The sequence below is a fragment of the Chaetura pelagica genome, unplaced genomic scaffold (assembly GCF_000747805.2).
Source record: "Chaetura pelagica isolate M959 unplaced genomic scaffold, ChaPel_1.0 scaffold212, whole genome shotgun sequence".
NCBI lineage: Eukaryota > Metazoa > Chordata > Aves > Apodiformes > Apodidae > Chaetura > Chaetura pelagica.
The window spans coordinates 372,785-397,954 of NW_009952365.1; the positions used below are offsets into that span (position 1 = coordinate 372,785).

The window sequence follows — 25,170 nt, forward strand, 5'->3', positions numbered from 1 at the left end:
GAATAGACACTCAAGACAGCTGATTAAATAAGATGTGTGGGGAGGAATTGTTATCCATTCCTCTGCCCAGATCCCCCCACCTCACCTGATGGAAAGGGAAAATGGCAGTTGGCTGTGTAAGCTTCAGGCTGAAGCTCCACAACATGAGACCATCTCTGTGGGAGTTGAAAGGGTGACCACGACCTGCCTGTCCCCACTCCCACCTTCCCCAGGTGTTTATGGTACATGGGTGCTTGTTGCTCTTCCCCTCCTCATCCTGTTGAACTCACTCAGCAGAAAACTGCTCAGTGGCTGGTTTGGGAGAGGAATCCTGTGGATAAATGTTACCAGGGGTTGTCAGTAGTACTCTAGTACTCTCTTAGTCATAGGAGAGCCAAGCTGTGTATGAGAAACCTTGTTTGGAGATGTGGGTGTAGGTCTCTATCTCCTGAGTTGCAGGTCTTTCTTGGATGAGAAGGCAACGGTTGCCCAGTGGTGGCTAAAGATAGGTAAAAATATAGTAGAATAATTATTTTGGGGGTTTTATTAATAGGAGATGCTTAAAAGTGAAATTATAGATATGTGTTTTGTTCTCAGGCACAGCAACTGGCAGTCTGCAGTATTGCCAGGTGTTGCAGTCATTTTTCATTTTCATTTTAGCTCAACAATCAAAGGCAAGCCATGACATTGGGAAACTCAGGTTTATGTTTAAAGAAACAAAGCCTCCAAGCATTGCTTGATGTTGTAAGAAGCTTGAAAAGTGCTCAAGTGCAATTTGATAACTTAAAAAACTAGGACCTAGAACCATCCCAGATTTACTCCTTGTGAAATTTCTTGCCTCTATAGGAGCTTTGCAGGATGGGGGAGGTGTTTTGCACCCTCCCTGTGGGTGTTCAAAGTCAGGTTGGATTGAGCTCTGTGCAACCTCATCTAGTGGAAGGTGTCCCTGCCTTTGCAGGGGGATTGGAACTAGATGATCTTCTAGGTCTCTTCCAACCCAAACCATTCTATGATTTTATGGGGTGGGCTGGCCCTGTTCTGTTAATCTAATATTTTGTTTCTTGGCTTCATATCCAGAAGTGTGTGGTGATGAGGTGGGTATGTAGCACACCAAACACAGTGTAGAGTTGGTCTTCAAGTAGCTGACAGACTTCTCAGCAGCACTGGGGAGTTAGAGAGAGTGACTACAGTGTCCTGTGCAAAAGCACAGAGGATCCTAGAAGTTGACAGATAGTTTGTAAGTGTTTGAGGAGCTGTAATCAGTTTGATGAAAGACTGGCTAGGTGTGGACCTAGCAAAATACTGATTCTGTGTAGCTGCATATTTATTTATTAAAAATAAATAAATTAGCTAAAATATACCAAACAGTGTTGTGGGGCTGGTCAGATCTGTTCTGCAAGTGGAGTACACTCTGTCACCTTATGTCCTTTAACAGCTGGATATGCATATTTTAATGTTAAGCAGCTTTTTAATTTAAATTTGATTTGCACTTAATTTAAATCAAACCTTTTCTGCTTTAAAGATGCGTTGTAAGTTTTAAATGGCAGTCTACATAAAGATCTGAGCATACTCTGACCTACTAGCATCATTTAAGTGAAAAAAATATTCAGGAAAAGTATGTGTGCACCCAGAGAATTGAGAGAAATCTGGATACAGATCTGCCTGTAGTAAAAAATCGGCTTTTGGCTTTTTATTTAGGTGCCTGAAACAAAGACCTATTCTCTCCACAGCTTATTCAACTAATTCAGTGGGAATTAAAATAGCTTATCAAACTTGAACAACTTATTAGGAGCTGAAAAAGGATATTTTTCTTTTCTGGTCAGTGAATAAAAACTAGGAGTGTGAAGTTGGGAGTTGTCAGGTGGAAAATGATGGAAGTGTTTGTGGCCATGGTGTGATGGCAGAACCTCTTCCAAGGTCACTGCACAGTATGTTGTTAACTAGGTGCTTGTGAAGGCCCAAAGGCAGACCAAAGGAAATCTTTGACAAAGTGGAAATTAGACCATTTAAAATGGTTTTGATCAGAATGGAACCTCTGTTATCTCCTCTGAGAATAACAATGCTCTTGTTTTATAACCCAGTTCTAAATGAAAACATTTCAATACAACGGGTTTGCTTCTGTTAATCACAATTGGCATATTTCTGTGCAATATTTTTCATTACAAAGCTGTTGCTTGTGTTTTGATTGCATTTGAATTTCTGACCAAATACAAACAGTATATATTGTTAGGGAAAATATACAGTATAGAAGAAATGTTAAGATAAATCTTGAGCATTTCAGCAGCTGTACAGTAAATGTTGTATTTGTTTAAATGATTGTATAATGTGTTATCCCTATAGTTGTTAGTCTGGGCCATTCTTCCTGCCATCTCCTCTCCACCATCTCTTATCCCAGCTGCAGAGTATCATTTCATCCTCTTTGCCTGCTCTTTCACAACTAGGTCCTCAGTCTGTTTTTATGGCTTGTTTTGACGCTTTATAATCTTTTGCCTGCATTTCACAAATGCTGGCAATTCCCCTGGAGACCACCCTTTAAGAGTTTTCTGTACATCTTTGAGCTTATCAGTACAGGTTATGTTTCCTGGTAAAAAAGTCTTTATTAATAAGTCCAAAAGTCTCCCTATTGTCACCTCCCATTCCCCTCTAGATGGAGGAGGTTCAGACTCTCATCACAGATTCTTAAATTAAGAAGGAATCATTGTTTGAGAAATGTCCCATCACCTTAGTTTCTGAGAGATGTCCTCTCAGCTGCCTTTCACAATGACTTATGACTGGGGAAGCTGGTGCTCAGACCCATAAAAGCCTTTGTTAGGTAACAAACTTTCCATTCTTGATAAGAGACTGGTGCCACTCTTTTTAATTAGACTCAGTGCAGAAAGATTCCAAGATAATGACTGTGCCAGTCGCTTTGTGGGAACATCATTATTTAAAGATGAAACAGTGTCAGATGAAGTTACACTGTATTACTGTCAAGGGAGAAGAAATTTAAATGTTCACAATATTCATTTGTTCGCGTTGAGACCAAGCAGAAGAGCAATCGATTGATTAGAGTTCCCTAATATTCTTTGGTGGGGCTCAGATACACTTGCTCTTCTATCAAATGAAGGAGCAGCTTTCAAATAAAAACGTAGGGATTGGATTATAGATCCCAGCAGAGCAATTGGAGCAGGAGCAAACCAGAAAACCTGCTCCTACCAGGAAGAGTAGCTTAGAAAAGAAATTTCTATCCATATTGAGAGATATTTTTCCCCCAAGCTGCATTGTAAAATGGGTCATTAAAAACATAATCATCTATTAAAGCCTCTGGGAATCTCCGTGCACATCGTGCATCCTTACAGATCACTGACACTTGGTGGGCACCTCGATGCCACGGGATGGCCACCATGCAGCAGGCCAGAAGTGCAAGCCATGTGTGCTTAGAGCTATTTCGAATTTCCCTGAGACTTTGCAGGTGGAAATGAGCATTTTTTAACATTCTGGTACTGTTTAAATATCCTGGCTTCCTGGAGAACTATGTCAGGCAAGCCTCAGCAGACCAGGAGCAAGGCTGCTTTCCTCTTGGGAGGCACGTGGGCCTGGTGGCTGTGATAACTGAGCCTTATCTCTGGGCTGCTCGGTGCCACCACCACTGAGTGGGCTGGGGAGCTCTGAAGATTGCAGTGTTTTGGTCTTAGATGACTTAAACTGTATGTTACTATCATATACTGCAATATTATAAAGTAGGGCAATTTTAAAGGGATTTTTCTCAGTTACCTTTTCAACAGCTTAAAAATAGGGTCTACAGCGGCTGTCTTTTGAGTCTACCCCACATTTTTAAGATGTAATTAGTTCAAAATGCCTTCAGTTTGGTCTTTTGTGGGCCTAAACATCATAGAATCATAGAATGGCTAGGGTTGGAAGGGATCTTAAAGACGCAGTTCCAACTCCTCTTCCATGGGCAGGGACACCTCCCACTAGATCAGGTTGCTCAGAGCCTCATCCAACCTGGCCCTGAACACTTCCAGGGATGGGGCTTCCACAGCTTCCCTGGGCAACCTTTTGCAATGTCTCACCATCCTCGTAGTGAAGATTGTCTTCCTAATGTGTCACCTAAATCCTCCCTCTTCCAGTTTTGATCCATTACCCCTTGTCCTCTACAAGCCCTTTTAGAAAGCCCCTCCCCAGCTTTCCTGTAGCCCCTTCAGGCTATTAAGGTCTCCCTGAAGCCTTCTCCTTTCCAGGTGGAGCAGCCCCAACTCTCTCAGCCTGTCTTAGTAGCTGCTCCAGCCATTAGATTATCTTTGTGGTTTCCTCTGGACTCGCTTCAGGAGCTCCATGCCCTTATTATGTTGGGGCTCCAGAACTGGACACATCAACCATGATGTGATTATTTTTGCACATAACTCTTTGTGTCCTCATAGAGGATTTTATAAAAATAAAAACTTGTTGCTATCTGTATTTAATCAACTAGGAACAGTGTGATGCTCCAAAAGCCAAACCATTTGGAGTGTCTCATACTTAGAGGAAACAACCAGTTTCTCCATCTGGGGGCAGTGAGCAAGAAATACATGGATGGCTGTGGCCAGTCCTCTTCTCCACAGACAGTTAGATGGTGGGATTGTGAGCTGGTGAGGAGACACTCTGAGCTCAGTGTCAGCACCCCACCAGAGTGACTGATGCGAGGTCACAGCAGCCAGAGGAGGTCACTGCTGAGGAAACCCAAGTGCTTGGATGAGCGTTAATGCATCATTTGAAAGGCAAATGAGCAGAAGCCTTGTGTGCAGGGGAGGACAGATTCCCTTATAATCAGCAATTATTAGCATCAGGATGCTCTGCTTGCCACACTTTCAACTCAGTCTCCTCTTAAAAGTGTTACAGATTTCAGATAAAGCTCAGGATTAATAGACTCATCGTGTCCTTGTCATCTAATTAAAAAAGAGAAACTTACAATATCCCTTCCTCAGAAAACTTAAATGTTGTGTAACAAAACTGCAGCTTTAGAATGAAGCTTTGGGCCTGAAATAAGGAAGAAATTCCTGACAACAGCTGCATTTGTTCAAAATATTGAGGTGAGATGGTGCAAGCATTGCAGATGCTCCCTGATGTTGCAGGCTGCAGTTACCCTGTTTTTCAGCCAGGGCTAAATGCCACTTTTCTCTCTGCTTGTTGCCTGACAATTCCTTGATTATAGGAAGAAAAAAAATAGTTATAGCTGTTCCTAAATGTCACCTGCTCACAGGAACAAAATGAAATAGTACTTGAAGTGGTTTGTGGAGACTGTCATTTATTGGATTAGTTAAAAATCATGAGCAGAAATTTTTGCCTTCTGTTGAAGACAGTGTGATGTGAGGGACAAATAGGATTTAAGGAAAAGCATTGGAGGAGAAGGAAAGTTTTCTTTTGTGAGCTGAGGAGCTGCTACAAGGGCTTGCATGGCATGAGAGGAGCAAAATGGAATGGAAGCCTGAACTGTAGGGAGCAGGTAGAAGAGAAGAAACTCAGAGATCACAAATAATAGCCCGAATCCTTCCCACAAAAGACAGACAGTCTTCAAGTTAGGGTAAGAATATTGTCTCAGGAGACTTGAATGCAAACTTGTTTTTCACTTGAACTTAGGTGGGTTGTATTTGTAAGAGCATGAGGGAGTCCACACTTCAGCTAGAGAGGTTTTGTCTGTGTGGCACCCTGTGCATTGCTCTCCCCTGTGTTACAGGTAATGTTATAATGTTTTGACTGTCATTGTTTGGGGAGGAAGGGGAGAGATACAGCCAGAGAGGTCTTTGGGTTTTTTTCTTCCTTGTATATGACAGACTTGGGCTTGGCGTGGGAGCATTAAAGTGTCCTAAAGAATAATAGAAATGCTGGGGTTTCTTTCTCTCTGAAAATAATTTCTTCACTTTTGGCAAATGACTTCCAAATGGTGTACCTGAAACATTGCTGCCAAAGGTGTGGTGTGGCTGTCAAAGGGAGATGGCAGGGGATGCTGGATCAGATGGGGAGCCCACAGCTGCCCCATCCCGCTGCAGGGATACTCCTTGCCCACAGATTTAGGGGTAACAGCCTTTCCAGAGGTGTGAGCCCCAGCAGACTCTGTCCTTGCATCTCACCACCTGAGGAAGGGTGACTGGTCATAACGTGATCTCTGGCTTTTGCATTTAGATTTGCCAGTTTTGAATACAACTGCCCTGTTTTTCTCATGCATGCTGATCTCTTTGAGAAGAACTGGAATGACTTCATGGAATTTAAGAAAGCATGACAGAAATTTTCTTTATTTTTTCCATTTCAAGCTTATGAAAGCTGATGAGTACATTGCTTTAGAGATAAGGTTTGAAGAACTGTCTGCCTCCTTGGAGCTGAATAGAGGGCTAGTGGGAAGATTAAAACAATAAGCTTATTATATTATTAGTAGTGGGAGAATTCTAAACCCCATTTGTTCAATTATGGTCCTTTCAATATGCTTATTTAGGTTCTTGTAAATTGTAATCAGTAAATTAGATGTGCTGCCCTCACAGCTCTAGGGTTAGCTTTCAAGGGACTTCCTACTCTTTCTTTTTTAATGTTTATAGTGAAATCAAGAAGGGAATTAGTTGTTTGCTATGCAAGGTTGGCTGTGCATTGTGAATGCTGGTTGCATTCTGATATCTGTCATTACTGACTGAAAAACTGGTTCTGAGGCTGCAGCACTGCTGTCTGAGCAGAGCAATCTCAGAAAAGGCTAAAGCTGTTCCCATGTTATGTGCTCGGTGATAAAAAAGGTAGCTAAAACCATTACAGTGAGCACAGGCTGATAAATGAGAGCACTGCAGAGTCTCCAAAAGCCCGTGTCTGTTGCTAATAGTTATCGGAGGTAACGCAAGAAGGGTGTAAAATCCTCAGCATCGCCTTCAATTTACAAATATCATCTGTCATCTCTTTTTTGTGGTGTTTTTCCCCGTTTCTCTGCATTTTGCCTTGACAGTTTTAATATTGAGCATTTGGTACTAAACCAAATCACCCAGCTGAGTCATCCAGTGCTTTTCCTTTCCTCTTTTTACCTTATCTAGATGGACTTCAGTTTGCATCAGGCAGGGACACCATTCTCAAAAAAAAACACCTCTTCCCTTTCAGCTCATTTAACTGGATATTTCAGCAGGTTTGGGAAAAAGGCTCCTCAGCCCTTTGCAAGTGCTTTCTATATCTTGGTAGTTTAAAGAGCCTTTTGCCTTCCTGAGAAGTGGTGTCTGCTTTTTTCTCTGCAGATAAATTGTGTATTTGTTGCAATACTAGATCACACAAACTCCCAATATCCTGACCATATTGTCCCCATTTGTTTCTTTTATCTCTCTGTTTAATATAATAGGAATAGTGGCTGAAGCAGGGAAACATATGCAGCAGCATAATAGTATATTGTTTGAAAGCAGTTGTCTTCCATTTCCAAGGTTTCTCTTTGAAATGTAATTGTCTGCTAATATAACTGGGAAATATTTGCAGGAGCGATCACTAAAGCATGTACGTGTGCTTGTAGTTCACTTTACATCTGTATAGGATTTAAAAAAAAACACGTGGGTGCTACCTTAGCTAGTTAAATATCATTGGTGAGGTATGTTTGCAGCAGTTGTGATAGGCATATTGTCACCGAGTGTGGAAACAACTGCATGTGGTGCCAAAACAAGAGCCGAGTCCCATGTGTAATGCAGCAACAACAGAATTACAATTGCCTTGTGTAAAGTATCTGGTAATGAAGGCAGATAATGGAATTCTTTGCAAAAGCAGATGCTAACTGGCTCCCCAATGCTAGGCAGAGAACTGAAAAGTGAGACCAGCTGGAGAGGAGAAAAAGCAGCTGAAAAAGGCATTAAAAAGAAGATGCCTTAGATGCACGTTTGTTTAAGCGGTAAATAATTGTTTAAAATAATCTTATGAGATTCTTATTAAGAGGCAAACTGAGAATACGATTACAGTGTTATAGGAAGTCAGCTGGATGCCCACAGGATATTTGTATGCAGATTGGATGAGTAACGCAAGGAGACCGCTGGGAATAGCGCGGTACCATTTACACTGCAGGGCAGGCTGGTGAGGACAGCCCTTGGAAGTGTTTAATTGCAGGAGGTGGGGCTTGTGAGAGCCGGAACCTTCTGTTGTGCAGGGAGGAGACAGCACACCCTGCTAAGGGAGCCTGGATTGTAAAAGCAGGGGTATCTCTGCTTGTCCGTGCATGCAGAAACACAGACACACAAGCTGGGTAACGCTTCCCTCCTGCCGGGCTGGAAGCAGCACTCGGCAGGAAACATCTTCACTGGCTCCTCTCTAGCCTCCCACTGTTCCACCAGCCCAGTCACCTGAGCCATTTCAGACATTTGCTTCATAAATGAATGTGATCATTGAAGGAAGGGCTTAGTCCACACAGAGCTTTTCTCCTGCTGTAAGCACGGATTTTGGGATATTTTTTTTTTCCCCCCAGATACATTTTTCTTTACCCAAATAATTGTTCCCACAGTGGGGGGGTTACTGGTGCAGCTGGAGTGCTGAGCTGGGCTCGGGCTCACCAGGCTCCAAGTCCTGGCCCAGTCCCAGTAGACCAGAAACCTGAGTGGGACTCTGCCTTATACCATGCAATTGCCCTAACTGTTAGTTTTTGGAGGACTAAAACCTAGTTGTAGCCCAGCATGGAACAGGAATGTACACGTACTTCTGAACAACTAACACTTCTCCCATGTGAGAAACCATATTATGTGCTGCTGCAGTAGGAGGAAACACTGCAGAGCCTACAGACACCCTGGCACTGGTAGCCTCAGAGAGCTTGTGTCTGCAGGCAGAGGCTTGCATCAGTCTCTGACTGGGAATTTCAGGGGGCTTTACTGACAAGAAGGAAATGAGTTTTGAAGCAGACTCTGAAGACGTGCAGCATGATCCATACTGCGTTTCAGCGTGTGTTCTCCTTGCCCCTTCACCTCTTTTCTGTGTGTCCAACTGTGAGTTGCTAAAAACACGCTTCAGAGATGTGATTTGCTCCTAGCAACTGGAACTGAGATGTCTTGTCCATGTAAAACAAGCAATGGAAGGAACCATGGCAGAGCAATGGTTGGTCAGCAGCCTCCCTCCAGAGCACCCATTCCTTGCTTTATCCACAAAAGTGCAGCCAGTAAGAAATCCTCTTGCTGCTGCTGACCTGTTCTTAACATTCTCACTGCTGAGATACTCTGCAACTACTTACTGTGCTGTAATGAGTTGTTTGTCTAATTGTGGTGGGCAGAAAATGTCTTTGTGCTCTTCAGATCTGGACTCCTCTTAATGGGAAAAGGACATTAGAGCTTGGCAGTGTGGATAAACCAGGTGTGGCTGCATGTGTGCTGGTATCTGCTGGACTTTGACAGCACCGTTTTCGAGACCTTTCCTCACTTGCTGGTTTTCAGCAAGAGGCTTCTGCATACTAAACAGAAAAAAAAACCCTTCCCAAATTCAAGTAGCAAATCACACCTCTAATTAAATTTTTGACCCCATTAGTTGAGAGGTATATTAAAAAACGGCACAGCTACATGGATCACCATTTAATCCAGTTATGCGAAATTTTGGCATGTAATTGATAGTAACAAGTGAGGTTTCTAATTTTTTATGATATTCTGATTTTGTGCAGACCTCTGTAGGGCTTTAAAGCTTTCCATGGATAACATCTTACCCTTAATATACGCCCCCAGGATTTTAGGCTTAGGCTTCAGGCTACCAGGGATTTTGAGCATAGCAGGAAAATGCCAGCCTGTAAATACAGTGACAGGGGAGCTGATTCTTATCTGTGCTGCTCTGAGTGTAGGTAATGCTCTTGGGTGCATATGGTGTTGGAGACAGGAGACTGCCTCTCCTGTTCCAGTGGTCCCTGCTGAAGCCTCAGGGCTGCTGCAGCTGGTAGAATTGCTGCAGAAGGACCCTCAGAGAGGAGAGATGCTGGGGTGGACCCAGGTTTGGCTGAATCACCCTGGCAACCTGCACAGGGGCTGTGGAAAGAACACCTCTACTTCATTGTCTTTCTTCTCAGCAATTTTTATTCACTTTTAGTTGCTTCCCTCTCACCTCCCCCTGCTCTTTCCCCTTTTCCTTGTCACGGGAACATTCACTATAGTGGTTAAATCATACTAGTAAAATATACTTCCCCACTAGAATGGTAATAGCTAATATTGATCTAGCAGCTGCTGCTGCTGACTCAGAGATATAGTTGAGCATATAATATCTCTTATTTCTCTTCACAATGCATAATGCAGCAGTTTCTTTCACCTTGGGCTCTGTACTGAAGGTGACATCCAGCCACAGCAAAATTATTTGACTTTTTTAATGTGTGACCCAGCTCTGGAGCATTGGATGCAGGTGGTTTTATGAAGCTGGCTTTAAAATCTGCAAATGACAATTAGGGGGAAAAAAAAGTCACCCTGACTGTGATTGACCCTCACAAGCAATAGTTATAGATGTCTGCATGCCAGTGGTGAAAAGACATTCAGATTAAACTGTCAGCATCTGTAGACACGCACTGTGCTCCAAACAACTTTGTAAGTGTATTTCTGTCACAGAAATGGTTGAAATGTAGATGAAAGACAAATAACTACCTTAATATCAAGTGAGGCTGCATTTAAAAATGTAATCAATCATATACATCGTCACTGACATCTGCTCTGAGTAATCATCTGCACAGTAGCACATAATGTTAAGCAGAGCATGGTGAGCATATTCCTGAGTCACCAGAAAGAAGCAGAAGTAAAAGATTCTACCTGGAGATGTGAGTTTGCAGCATGTTTGCAATCTAAGCATTTCAATTGCCCACAGTGGTTAATTAACAAGCTTTAATTTTATGAGTTTCCTGAAATTGATAGTTTTGGTAAGGTAAGATTGAGGGGCCTCTGGAATTCCCTTGTTTCCCTTCGTTAAAAAAAAATTTGGTTTAGAACCAGACTGTTGTACAAATAATTAAAGTAGTGCAGTTTTATGTGAATAATATTTGCAGCTGATGCTGTATTTTGAGTGATATAAGCACAGCAAATGGTACTTCAGAGTCTATGCTGGAAAGACCTCTCTTACCAAAGAATAAATGCTGAGAAGCCATCTCTGAGCCTAGAGAAGAGAAGCCTCTGGGGAGACCTCATAGCACCTTCCAGTACCTGAAGGGGCTACAGCAAAGCTGTGGAGGGGCTTTGGACAAGGGCTTGTAGAGAAGACAAAGGATAATGGATTGAAACTGGAAGAGGGGAGATTCAGATTAGACATTAAGAAATTCTTCATTATGAGGGTGGTGAGACTCGGGCCCAGGTTGCCCAGGGAAGCTGTGGCTGCCCCATCTCTGGCAGTGTTGAAGGCCAGGTTGGATGGGGCTTGGAGCAAGCTGGGCTGGTGGGAGGGGTTGGAACTAGATGATCTATTAAGGTCCCTTCCAACCCAAACCATTCTAGGATTCTGTGAATTTCTAGCTTATCTGTGTGTGTTCTGCATGCAAGTTATTTTATGTTATAACTCATTTTATCTTTTTAGAAAAGATCAGGCAAAGATATGCCGAACTACCAGGAGAGTTGCACATAATTGAGCTGGAGAAGGACAAAAATGGGCTGGGGCTGAGTCTGGCTGGCAACAAGGACCGCTCTCGTATGAGCATCTTTGTAGTTGGTATCAATCCAGATGGACCTGCAGGACGAGATGGAAGGATGCATATTGGTGATGAACTTCTAGAGGTGAGTGTTTCCTTTCAGTCCTGAGCAAGGTTCACGTGGAGAGAGGGAAAAGCATATGTGAAGCTATCACTTGAACCTTAACTAAAGGCTGCAAATGGAATTAGGTGGCTGAGGCAAGGAGCTGCCCTGATTTATGCCAACTGAGAACTTGGCCTTTGGCAGGTAAATGTGTTCTTAGTGAAACAAAAATCATTGGCCTGTGAAAACTAATGTCTTGTCTGTGAGGTCTGTGCTCTCAGCATGTCCACACACTGCTTAGGGAGGGACTGTTGAAGGCAGGAAGGGGATAGTAAATCTATCCTGATAGTGCCTGTGCGGTTCCAGAGGGAAATTCACACCTTCCACTAAAAGAACAAAACCCCCTCAAAGTCACCATATGTGTTTTTACAGATGACAGGGATATTCCCCACCCTGAAAATTAAATTTTGTACTGTAATCTCATGTAACTTAAAATACTTATTTTCTTTACTCATGTCTGGCACAAGTTCACCCAGAAGGCAAGAGGGCTCATTAGCAAGTACAGTATTTTGTCTTTCCTTTTTCTTCCAGCTTCTTTCTTCACCTTTGGGTTGAAAATGCAGATTTCCTAGCTTTCATCTGATTTTTGGCTGTTGCAAAATGACATTTTGCTGTGGTACCTGCAGTGGTTCCCCACGACATGATTACTTCAGTGGTTTAAAAAAAAATCAGCCATCCCTGGGGATCTTTACTTTAGAGAGAAGCTTTCACTGAAGAGCAGTTATATGCTGACCTACTGCTCTCTGTGGGTGGTGATTTTTTGATCTTTCAGCAGCTCTCTGTGCCATCAGAGAACCACCTATTTTCTCACGTTTCTTGACTTGAGAAAGAGCAATTTTGCTGCCTGGGGATACCTTGGGAGTACTCGGAATTGTCTAAGCATTTGTCATTGTCTAACAGTTCTGTAATTATGGGTTTTCAATACGCAAAGTGCAAGACTTGTTTTGCTATAATAACAACACCATCTGAAGTTGATTATTTTCTTTTGAAGTGTTATAAATGGTATGAAGGTCTATGCCATACTGATGTAGGGTGGGAAAATTACTTTCTCCCTCAAATTTGTTATTTCTGTCCCTGGCACCAAATTCTCATGGTAAAAAAAAATGTAAAAAAAAAAAATATAGAATTGTCTAATTGCCAGTTGAAAGGACTCATGGTATTGTTTTCCTCTGTGCATACCATAGACCAGGTAGTTCTACAAGTAAGATACTTTTCCACAAAAAAGGATCCACTGCAGTTTTCTTACATCTCACTGAGTCATTCCTTGCAGTGTTTGTTTGATCTAATGTGAAGTCTTGCTATCAGTACTTGAAAGGTTCACCATCACATGTATCTTGAGGCTCAGGATTTACATGCATGAGCCACGTAAATCCCAAAGTAGCATTTTCCAAAGTGGTGGTGGTGCCCTAATTCCTCTGCCTGTCAAGTTGGATACAAAATAGGTGGGTTTTTTCTTCAGTGGAAGGAAAGTGATGTTCACCATCTCAGAAGTGCCAAACTTCAAATAAACTGAAGCTCAAAGAGACTTCAGTGACTACCTGTCTTGTGTACCTTTGCAATCAAATGTAAGGTGTGTCACCAGTGGGCCACAGGGTGATTACTTATATGAAAGGATGTGGTGATCTCAGTCTAGTTGCCTGGAAATGTGTATCCAGTGTCAAAACATCCTGGATTACAAAGGCATGGGTTGTGCATGACTCATCTACAGCCCTTTCATGTTTGCCCCAGTGGTCAATTATTCACTGCTCTGTTTTTTTGCTCTTTTAAAAGCATTTCAGTGTTATGTGAATAGCATTGAAATGGAACCAATGGGCATTTTCATTGACAGGGTGTTTTGGGTTTTTTTCAATAACCCTTAGATTCTGTAACTAAGTAGTATCAGTAACTCTTAGGAATCCTCATCCCTGACAAGGATACAGGTCACCAAGGTAGTAATATCACAGAGTGGCTGGGCCTGGAAGGGACCTCCAGAGGTCATCTGGTCTAACCCCCTTGCTCCAGAAAACAACAGAAAACAGCTTTTTAAGCACAAAACCCCCTTGCTCCAGAAAAACAGCTTTTCAGGGCAGAAGGTCCTTTCATCCAACTTTCATATGTGGAGGAAAATTACTTGAGTCAGAATTTGGTCCCTGTGCAAAAAGAATGTATCTTTTACATGACAGAAGATCTGTTTTTTAATTCTTTTTAACAAAAAAGAGATAAGCCATCTGTGGTGCTCCTGCCTCCATGCCCTTGCTGTTTTGGTGCAGGTGTCTGCACTGCTTCGTGTCATATTAGTTTGGGCTTGGTCCCCCTTGGGCTGATTGTGCCCAGCATGGTCCCCAGCACCTTCACATGGGGCTGTACCTGTGCTGTAACAGCCTGCTGCTCATGAACTCTGCATGGGGCTGTCCTTTCGGTAGGTTTTAGTTGCAATAAATCATCCATCCTTTATTATTATTTTTGTTACTATTCTTTTTAAGCCACACCAAATGTGGTTTTGTTTCTATTTTTTTTTAAGAGTCTTAAATAAATATGTTATGCTGCAATAATACATTAGCCACATCAGTATTTTATCCAAGTAAATTAACTACCCAGCCAAATTAATGATGTCGCTTCTCCTTTAGGATGTGGGGGACTGGCATTTTTTTCTCTGTTTATTTGTTGTGGGATTGTTATTTTTATGCTGTTTTAAGATAGTTTCTTTGGAGTAGGCAAGTGACACTATCGCTCGAGAATGTAACTGGAATACAGAAAGATAACAGGGTTTTTGCAGTAGAACAGATTGGGTTTTTCAAGAGTATTCTTAAATTATTCACTCCAGTGGTAATACATTTTTTTAAGTCCTATTTAAACACAATAATAACTTCTGTTCTTGTTTTCATATTCCTTTACTGAATGGAACGTTGAGGGGTTGTGTCCTTCTGGTCTTTCCGAAGGAAATATTTTTTCATGTACTTTGTATGCATGTTACCAGTTCATAGGATCATAGAATCCCAGACTGGTTTGGGTTGGAAGGTACCTTAAAGATCACCTTGTTCCCTGCATGGGCAGGGACACCTCTCACTAGATCAGGTTGCTCCAAGCCCCATCCAACCTGTACTGGGCAAGAATTTTAGTGAGGAAGGAAGAATTTGCATTCTAACTATTTTTTCCTTCTGGTGTTTCCTTCTTGTCTAGGGGATTGGTCTGTTTTAATGGGCTTCAGTCTATATAAATTGACTGATCAAAAAGTTTTTTGAAAGTTTTCCTGTTGTTTCAGAGAGTCTGGGTATCTTGAAATGCCAGAGTTCCTGTGATTAGAAGGAACCTAATGCATTGTTACAAAGAAATAAATATTATAGAAAGCTAAGCCAGTTCTTTCACTAGCTTTGGGGTATAATTTAACTTGATTTTCATAAAAATCAGATTATACTAATTTTATGGATTTCCATTACTGACATATAATAAAAACAGGACTTGGTTGGGGTTTTTTTATATCAAAATATCTAATGTTTCTCTTCTGCAAATTAAACTTCAACAAGCAAACAATCCTTTAGTGTTTTTTTTTCTCTTAAGTTAAGAGTTCAGATTTCAGTGAGTTTGTACTTTAGGGGATGCAGCTGCAAAGCAAGACTTTTGTAGGTGAAGGTAACAGTACAATTGGGATATGTGATAAAATCTTCAATAAAGCAGTGTAGGGTTATATTAAAGATCAAACTTCAGTGTGCTGCCCTGACTTCATACCTGTAGCATGTTTTTATCTTTCTGTGTTCTCTCCTGTCTTTCCAAAAACTTATGTAAAGACATTTTTAAAGAAGAGTTGAGGTTGATTTACAACAGTTTATTTCTTTTGCTTAGTTGAAGCTTTGTTTTTCTTTCCTAATCTCTAATGAAAAAAAGTGCAGCAGAGGTTTGTAGGTTTTGACTCCTTTAGTACTCTTTGGTTAATCTGATGTGCTACTTTATTTAATTTGAAAGATTTAGAAGTGTGTTCCTTATGAAAATCTAGATGTTCTCTTTTTTATTCTGTTGAAGTAGGCTTTTGTTCTTTGTTCATCACTGTGGTATCTGAAGGTAAGGGAACATTAATTTACTTTGCAAATAAAGTGACCTTTTTAAAAAAAAAATAAAAAAAAGAAAAATTAATACTGACTGTAATAACTGTGTGGGACAGCCCAAAACCTTGTGGTGATATATTACTTTGATTATCCTTTCATTTTGGTGTAATTAAATAATTATAATATACAGACCCAGCTCACAACTAATTACATTTTGAACAATTTGATACATCTACTGAATAGGATTAATTTACCCAGAGTAAAGACTATAAATTTTAACCTAAGAAGTCTGCTGTTTAGGAAAATTGATGGTAATTTAACTAAATCCAAACGATTTGTAAAGCATACAGTATTCCCAGTGAATAAGTTATTTTTGAACTTAGATAAATTAAATCAACAAACTCACTGAAGGTTTCAACTCCGGCTTGAAGCCAGAATGCAACTGAGCATTCATTTTTGCCACTGGATGTTTAAAGTTATCTTTGATTAACAAAGCGTGGCCTGGGATGTTGCCTCTCACAGCCACGGCAGTTGCAGATAGGACCTTATCAAACCCTAATGAATGTTGGCACAATGATGTTTCCTCAGGGCTGAGCTCAGACTCCTGTAGACCTTTCATGGTTCTCTCTTTGAATAAGCAAGTCAGTAGGTAAATAGTTTGCATGGTGATTCTCACCTTCTGCACTGCTCTTGTATGACCCCTTTTGGAGTATTGTGTCCTGTTCTGGAGTCCCCAACATAAGAAGGAGCTTGGAGCTCCTGGAGTGAGTCCACAGAGGAGGCCATGGAGATGATGGGAGGGCTGGAGCAGCTCTGCTCTGGAGACAGGCTGAGAGAGTTGGGACTCTTCAGCCGGTAGAAGAGAAGGTTCCAGGAAGACCTTAGAGCACCTTCCAGTGCCTGAAGGGGCTCCAGGAAAGCTGGGGAGGGAATTTTGACAAGAGCTTGTAGGGAGACAACAAAAGGTGATGGATTAAAACTGGAAGAGGGGAGATTTTTTGTTTTCCAAAAGCTGGGAAAAATACTTAAAATCCTTTTTATGGATCTGTGAAAAAGAAAAAAAGATTTTCTTATTTGTGGCTTCTAATAAGACTGAATTAGCTCTGCATTGGTTCCTGGTTTATATTGGTCGAGAGTAAAGCTTGGAATGTTTTGCTATTAGTTCAGTATTTTCTTCTTTGATAATTTGGAGTCTTAAGATGCTGAAAATGTAATATTTTAATATCAGTTTTAAGGTGGTCTGTTACGGAATCAATATGAGAAGGAAGATGTTCTCAAAATCAAATGAGGGTTTATTCTTCTGAAAGGAATGATAAGAAAGCTGATGAGAAATGGTTGAAGTGTTGCTGCTGAGGTGCAGGCTACCCCCATCCTCCTCCAGTAGCTGGTTGAGGGAAGAGGTGACATCCCTGGGTTCCATTCTCGTCCTATGTGCTTATCATATGAAGTGTTCCTGCAGCATAGCAGAAAGTGCCTGAAAGAGGCTCTTAGTGTCTCAGCTCTGGTGTTTCTGCCTCTACAAGACTGTACAGACAGGTATATCTGTCATTGCAACATTGATATTCCTGTCTGTCAAAAGTTATCCAATTTATATTTTGCAGTCTACATTTTTATTTGAGACTTATCTCTTTATCCCACAGCAACTTTGGAAGTCTTGGTGGAATACATTAAAACAAGACATGATTCCCCACTTATATGAAAACCTTCATTTTCTTTTTAACAGATAAACAATCAGATATTGTATGGAAGAAGTCATCAGAATGCTTCTGCAATCATTAAGACTGCCCCATCAAAGGTCAAGCTGGTTTTCATACGGTAAGAACAGTTCTTATCAAAATATCTGGTTGCACTGTTACATTACCTGCTTACATATTTAGCCTGTTTTGAAAATGCTGAATTCCCTCAGTTCTCTTTGAAGTGAAAGAAATCTTTTCCTTGACTATTTATCTCAGGGCTGTTGAAGAGTTCTCCTTAATAATGTAAAGCAAATAAGATCTTATGTAATTGAATTACTTTTTTAGGGGTGTCTGCTGAAGACTTGAGCTGTCACCCTTGGGCTTGAGAGCACCCTGATAAAGCTTCTTCCCACAGAACTTAGAAAAGTGCTTTAGGTTGGTTTTGCCAGCACAGAGGTGGAGTGGGCAGCTTCCTTCACCCAGACTGCCAGAAGGGACTGGAAATGGTGCAGAGGCTTGGGGCTGGAGAGGGAGCTGCTGTGGGGAGCAAGCAAGTGTGGATGGAGTACTTGGAGCATGGGATCTGTGGCTGTGTAAAGAATAGCTTTGTATAGGCATCAAAAGAGGATTTAAATTATGATCTAGGGCTTATTTGTACAGGTGTGGAGACAAGGAGCACTGGGGTGGCTTCTGTAGGAGGAAATACTCAAAAAAAAACCCTTTCATCTGCATAAGAATTACATGTGGGCATCTTTTCCTTTACTCCAATCATGAAACATTTTCCTCTTTGTATGTGAATTTAAGACATCTCCATGCAGTCACTCCATAGTTTAGGAAGTGTTACTCTAATGACTCTGGGGGGGAGGTTTGGGAGGAAGCTGCCTCTATCTGAGAACTCATATATGCTTTAGTATACTGGAATGTCATAAATGTATCTATTCCAGCTGTGACTTTCATTGGACACTTTTCCCCATGCCATTGTATAATGCACCCACCAACCCATACATCATACTTGATAGTGGTTTATATTAGTCACTCACAGCTTACCTGTGAACAACCTAATAATCTGTGGGTGAATGCATATAAATGTGTACATTTGCTGGCACAGCTCTGTCTGGTACAGCATACACAGAAATGATGGAAGAGCAGCATTAGCACAGTGAGGAATGAATTGCTACACTTGGCAGCACCAAGAATCTGGAGGAGATTAATGATCTTGCCTGCAGCTCCTGTGTTACTTTTCCCAGCTATTGAAAATTAAACGTCATGTACAACAACTCACTCACCATTACTTAATTGCATGTGTCTGGTTGGATGCTCCAGAGGCAGAATCACAATTTAAGAAACCAAAACCTGGGGCTAAGTTTAGTGCTGTCAGGCAGCACAGAGAGCTTCAGCTTGTTTGTGGTTTGGTTCTTCTGGTATTGCAGCAGCTGGTGAGTTTATGCAGGAGGTGCCTTCTTTTCTCCTTGGTAGCCTCTGTGCTCAGGCTGTTGGGCACTGCTGATTGAGACCTAGCGACAAGAAAGCTGCGGAGGGACTGTGTAAGAGCATGTAACCATAGGACAAGGGGTAATGGTTTTATACTGAAGAAGGGAGATCTAGATTAGACATTAGGAAGAAATTCTTTAGAGTGAGGGTGGTGAGACACGGGCAGAGGTTGCCCACGGAGGTTGTGGATGCCCCATCCCTTGCAGTGTTCAAGGACAGGCTGAATGGGGCTTGAAGCAACCTGGTCTAGTGGGAGGTGTCCCTAACCATGGCAGGAGGGTTGGAACTAGGTGATCTTTATGATACCTTCCAACCCAAACGGTTCTGTTTCCATGTTTCCCTGCTGCAGTGGGCACTGCTGCTGGCTGCAGAGCACTGCACAGCAAAGGCTGCGTGTTGGCTCCAGTCACCCAAAGGCTGGAAATCCTTGGTGCAAATTTTTATCATGTTTAAGACATAAAGACCATGTAAGTTCTTAGTCATAATTCCCCTTTTCAGATTGTCTGGATAGAAGAGGATTTCAAAGCAAAAAGTTGTCTTAATGATCATAACTAGGAGATGCTGGAACTTTAAAAAAAAAAAAAAGTTTCCATTTTTAAATGCTGCTGAGGCTGAAAATGTACATCTTCACACTTCCCAAGGGCACACATCTTGTCACTGCTCCCGGCCTTGCATTAGAGTACACTGACAACTGATGGCTCTCTTTGCTTGACCTGAGCAGCCATTTGAGCAGCAATGAAAAGAAATTCTCCCACTGAAAGGATGTAATTAGTAACTAGAGCATTGGCTGGAACAGAGAGAAAACTAATGTTGCCTCTTTTTTTTTGATACATGGCCACCTTTCCACAGTAACAGGGGTGTCTGTCTGAAAGGTGAATTTTGGGAAGAAAGAAGAGTAGTATTTTTGTCTCGTGCAAAAAATATTCCATGAGACCACTCTGTCTTTATGCTTCCAGTTCCTATACAGAAAACCACAGAACTAGTGGATGTGATGGATGGAAAACAGAAACCACAGAGGTCTTTCTGTGGTGCAGTTGGGTAGGAAAAGCTTTTGCTTGCTTTATCAATTGGTTTCAAAATTAGAGTATAAAATGGAGGTATTGAAATGCCACTGCTTAATGCAGAGTGGTGCCAGCTGTAGTAAATAAGAGCAGCAACAAGAATCTGGAATCTCCATCCATCTCTCATCCGTGCATGGGCAATAGCTTTTCCAGCTGAGAAGAAAACGCTGAGTGTAGCAGATTCAGCCCTCCTGGTAGCTTTGCTGCTTGGCTGGTTTCAGATATGTTCCTCTGGGCTCTAATGATGCAGAAAGAGCAGGATACCATTACATTTGTTATGCTCTGAAAATGAGGAGGAGCCAGTTTCAACAGAACTACTAGTTTCCTCCTCCTGAGCACTGTTACCCATGCAACTTCATTTAAAGGTAGAAGGCCTGTAGCAGAACGTGGCCAAAACACATCCTGGTGAACAAAGAAGAGGCCACAGCTCACCATAGGAAAATAGTGTGTCCTGCAGGAGTTGAGAGAGAAACAGCTTTGGTCTTCATGTGCCTAAGGATACTAATGTTCTAATTTCACCACTGGAAGGCCAGGGTAGGTTATAGTTTTCCAGAAAGACATCATTCTGCAGCATTAATAGTTCCGTCATGCCTGCCTGAGCTGACCTAGGACATAAAAGCAAAACTGGTGGGACTCTTGGACTATTATGAAAAAGTCTCCTTCTTGGTATCCTGAGGCTTTATTTTCCTCAGATGAAGGATGCTCAGTGACAAGCCTGCTGCTTTTCACTCTGAAGCAGGAAACAACATCAAGGTTTTCCTATTTCTGGTCTTTTGGTTCATGTACAGGGCAGGGGGATGTTTCCACAAATGCTTTAATCAGTTTACTAAAGAAGCTCAGAAATTCCTGGGCACAGAAAAGCTTTTGTGAGAACTGGAATAACTATCATTAAATAACTTGGACTTTGCTGCAACCACAGTTGTTTTTTTCCTAGGAAAAAATAAAGAACAGAAGGTATCCTCAGCCTTTTTGAATTTTGCTAAAATCCTTAACTTACTGATCACACTTTTTTATACCCAGGTAGTGTTACAATATCATTCCCACCCTTTCCTGCAATTTTTGCTGATGAGACACAGTGCAATAAGTGCTGTGGGAATCATAGACATCCCCTTATATGTGAAGGCTTCTCACTCTGGTTTATAAGCATCTTTGCCTCAATTAAGTTGACGATGATTATTTAAAACAGTTGATTTTGGCCTGATTCCAAAATATAGGTCTTAACACACCACGGTTTCCCAGTGGTCTCATTAATTACATGTGCTTGTAATAGCATCTACAAGATTTGCAGTTATAGTGTCACCTTTTTTTTTTTTTTAGATCTTGTGCTTTGCAGCCTTCTACAGTAACAAATCTGAGGGCCTTTAACCTGCTCACCCAGTTGAACAAACAAACAGACCAATTGCCCAAGCACGGCAAGATTTTCCTGAGATGAAATGGCTTGGTCTTTTAATTAGTGTCCACTCATGTTTTATCTGACCTCAAAGCTGCTGCATCAACTTGCAAGCTACTGTAGCAAATGCAGGTTGTCTTTTTGATTTCTCAGTAACAGAAATAGATAATAATTTGACTGCAGCTTTCCAAGGCTTATGAAGGAGTTTTGCTATGGAAGCACTAGTGCAAGTCAGTGGCCATGGGGCATGTAAAGATCTTAGCTGCCTTTTGAAATTCTTGGTCTGAGTCTCCAACAACAGGAATGAGCCAGGCAGTGATAAGAGAAAGGGACTCTCTTCTTGTAGGAGTCTGCTCTTTTTTCTAAAATAAAATGGGTTTTGTGTCCATCATGGGTTTTGTTCATGCATCAAAAGTCCATCCTTTTAAGATGCATAATAAAACAATATAATTAGAAGTTGCATCTGTTGCAGGAAATCCAGTTTACATCAGAATGCTCTTTTACAGTAAGAATGTTATGATTCAGCAAATTCAGTGTTTTTCCATGCTCAATTAGCTGCCTTTAATCTGTTTTGGTGCTTCACTGTTGGTATAATAAGCAGATCAAATAAAGTTTGAATTCTTGAATCAAAGCAAATGCCACTGATTTCAAGCTGGCGGCCCATCGTGTTTGGTTCTGTGATTCACTTTGTTATACCTTTCTTCCTTAAAAGAGAATTGTCTTGTGCTGTAATGAAACACAAGCAGTGCTTGGAGTAACATACTGCAGGATTTTGCTTATTTAAATACCATCTGTTTGCTGTCCAGAGTCATCCTCCCACACTGTGCTCATTCATCCTGTTATGGCTTTCTGAAGATTGGATTGTAGTTTCTCAGTGAAGCCCTCAAATCTCTGCCACCCAACCCCTCCTTCCATTTCTAGGTGCAGTTGTAAAGACTAATCTCTTGGGTTTTTTTGGTAACATGCAAAGGAGAAAGATTCTTATGCTCTGAGAGCTGGCAAAGCAAGGGCAGCGGCTGAGTGAGCCAGTTCTCGGTGCTGTTTAGCACTCATTGCTGTGACTTCATCACTGAATTTTTGCTCTTCTTTTAGAGCCTCTGAAAGAAACATGTTAGTTATATGCCCGAGTCGCAAATACTCTCATGCTTTAGGGCTTATTTTTGCTTTAAGTTTTTTCTAACTTACATAATTGGTTGTATTTTAATATCATAAACTCTGTTTTTACTTGCTTTGATTGTTTAGGTTCTTTCGTGTGGGAAAGCTTTAAAAATAAGCTCTTGCCAGACACCGTGCGTGCAAGTTGGAACTTTTCCTGTTTCCTTCAGAGCTGTTTCCTCCTTACTGTCATACTCATGTGAGAACAAGTGCACGGTTGAGGAAGTTAAATAATTTGGGCCCTTTCAAACCTTTGATGACCTAAGCTGCAGTTTATATGAACATTAGTTGTTCATTTGCAATATGTTTGCATTTGGCTCTCATGTAGTTAGGAGTGAATGGGGGGGAAACGGAGAATAAGACTGGTCTTGCTGTTAGTAAGAGAGGTATTTTAAGAAGATGAACAATCCAGAGGTCTTGCCTTGACCCAGCTGAAGAGAAAACCCATGGTGCCTTTTCAAGTGTACCACTTCCCTGCAGCTCCACTTTTCCAAAGGAATTTCTAGGGAGAAAACAAAGGAGAAAATTAAAGATCCTGACCTGATTTCATTGTTGTTGTTAACAAGCAGGATGTGAACAATATAATTTTTCAGTAGTCTACAGAACTTTATGCCTTGGTGTCAAAACCAGTGAGACTCCTCAGGGTTACTGGGCAAATGCTGTTCATTGACTCAGTCTGCAGATATGTTCCAACCAAGATATCATGCAACTGCTTAGAAGCTATTGAGTTTTTCTCCCGAGTCTTGATAGACTTAGTATTCCCCAAAAGCATCCACAATCCCTTAACAAAGCTGTTATAAAATGATCTTTCAGTATTGATGAACTGTGTAGTCACAGATAGTTTGGCAGGAGGTTCATCTCCCTTAATTTAGACATCTAGAGGTCATCTGGATTTTTAGTGAACAGTTGTCAGGAACCTCCAAAGAGCAATTCAGTTCATCCTGTCCTAAATTAAGGCATTTAGGTGCTGGGATGAATTGCCCTGCTGCGTGGATCTGGTTTGTTTTGATTTTGCACTGAGCAAAGAATAAGTTTGGACACTATCCTAGACAAGGTGCTCTACTTTGGACCTCATTCACCTGCACCTCATTCAGCGTGCTCGGCGAGGGTTTTCTTAGCATGACATGTCAGTGAGCTTGAGCTTGTACCACCACAAACCTGAGAGACTGTTGTGGTTTGGGTCTAACACGACAATAAAGAACCAGCCCCGTGGCTGCTCACTCGCCCACACACACACACTCTGTGGGATGGGGAGGACAAAGGCCAACTTAGAAACTTGTGGGTTGAGACCCAAGGACAAAGAGGGTTCACTCACCAATAATGGTCATGGGCAAAACAGACTCAACTTGGGAAAAAAATAATTATTTATCACTGATCAAATGCGTAGGGACATAGACAACACAAAACCAGTGCTTAAATACTTCACCCCACCCCTCCTCTGTCGCCGGGCTCAAATTACTTTGTTCCCCATTTCTCTCCCTCCTTCCCCCCACGGAGACAAAGGATGGGCTTTAGGATCATTTCACAGTCTGTTGTTTCCTGCTGCTCCTTCCTCCTCAGCGAGAAGGATTCCTCACAGTCTTCCCATTTCCCCACGGGGTTGTTCCCACGGGAGAGAGTCCTTCCCAAACCAACCCGACACGAGTCCTTCCCCCAGGAGGTGCAGGAGCTGCTCCAGCCTGGGCCTCCCCTGGCGCAGGCTCTTCCAGGGCTGCACACCCAGTCCCAGGGGCTGCAGCTCCGCATTCGCCCTCTTGGCTCGTCCAGGGGCTGCTCCGCCGTGTTCGTGCCCGGGGCACAGCGGGGCCGCCGTTTGCCGAGGGCTGCGGGGACCTTGTGCCGCTCCGCTCCTCATCTCCGCTCGGGTCTTTCATGTGTTAATGGCAGAGGCGCGTCTGTTGTCTCTCTCATGGCTGTGGCCTTGGACACCTGAGCTGGGGAAGCTTTTAGCAGCTTCTTACCGGAGCCCCCCCTGGGCTCCCTCCCCCGCTAAACAAAACCCGCCAAACCAGCACCGAGAGTGGGAGGAAGAAGAAAGGAAAACCGAAAAGCTCCCCAAAGGAAGGCAGATGAACCTGAACTTAGGAATTACACGTGTGAGGTGGATGACGCTCAGTTTGGCTGAGGCTTCTGGTTATTGTCTCTAGACGATAACTTTCTGGATGCTCCATGGACCATTCTAGCTGTGTGTGCCATTCCTTGGAAGTGCCAGGCACAGCTTTCTGAAGGCACAGCTTCCTGACAGGCACAGCTTTCTGAAGGCACAGCTTCCTGACAGGCACAGCTTTCTGAAGGCACGGCTTCCTGACAGGCACAGCTTTCTGAAGGCCCAGCTTTCTGAAGGCACAGCCTCCTGACAGGCACAGCGTTCTGAAGGGACAGCACAGCTTTCTGAAGGCCCAGCTTTCTGAAGGCCCAGCTTTCTGACAGGCACAGCTTTCTGAAGGCACAGCTTCCTGACAGGCACAGCTTTCTGAAGGCACAGCTTTCTGAAGGCCCAGCTTTCTGAAGGCCCAGCGGGGCTTGCAGGGCAGCCTGGCTGAGGCCCCACAGCACACAACTTGAGCTCCCCTTCAGGCCTTGCTGCAGCCTGGAATCGGTAATCCCTTTGCATTTATAGTTGCTTATTGCTCTCTTTAGGCTCCTTTTGTGCCAAGCACTCACGGTAGTTAATTATTAGCCAATAATAACTACTTGTCTTTGCTTAAGCTGCACATC

The 25,170-nt window shown here is 42.3% G+C and overlaps 1 protein-coding gene across 1 annotated transcript in view; it reads left to right on the forward strand.

Annotated features, from left to right (window-relative positions):
* INADL (InaD-like (Drosophila)) overlaps positions 1-25,170 on the forward strand; it is a 143,166-nt gene that overhangs the window by 72,660 nt on the left and 45,336 nt on the right. The window contains 2 exon segments of the mRNA XM_010007958.1: positions 11,446-11,642; positions 17,403-17,494. Coding sequence (XP_010006260.1) covers positions 11,446-11,642; positions 17,403-17,494 — 289 coding nt within the window.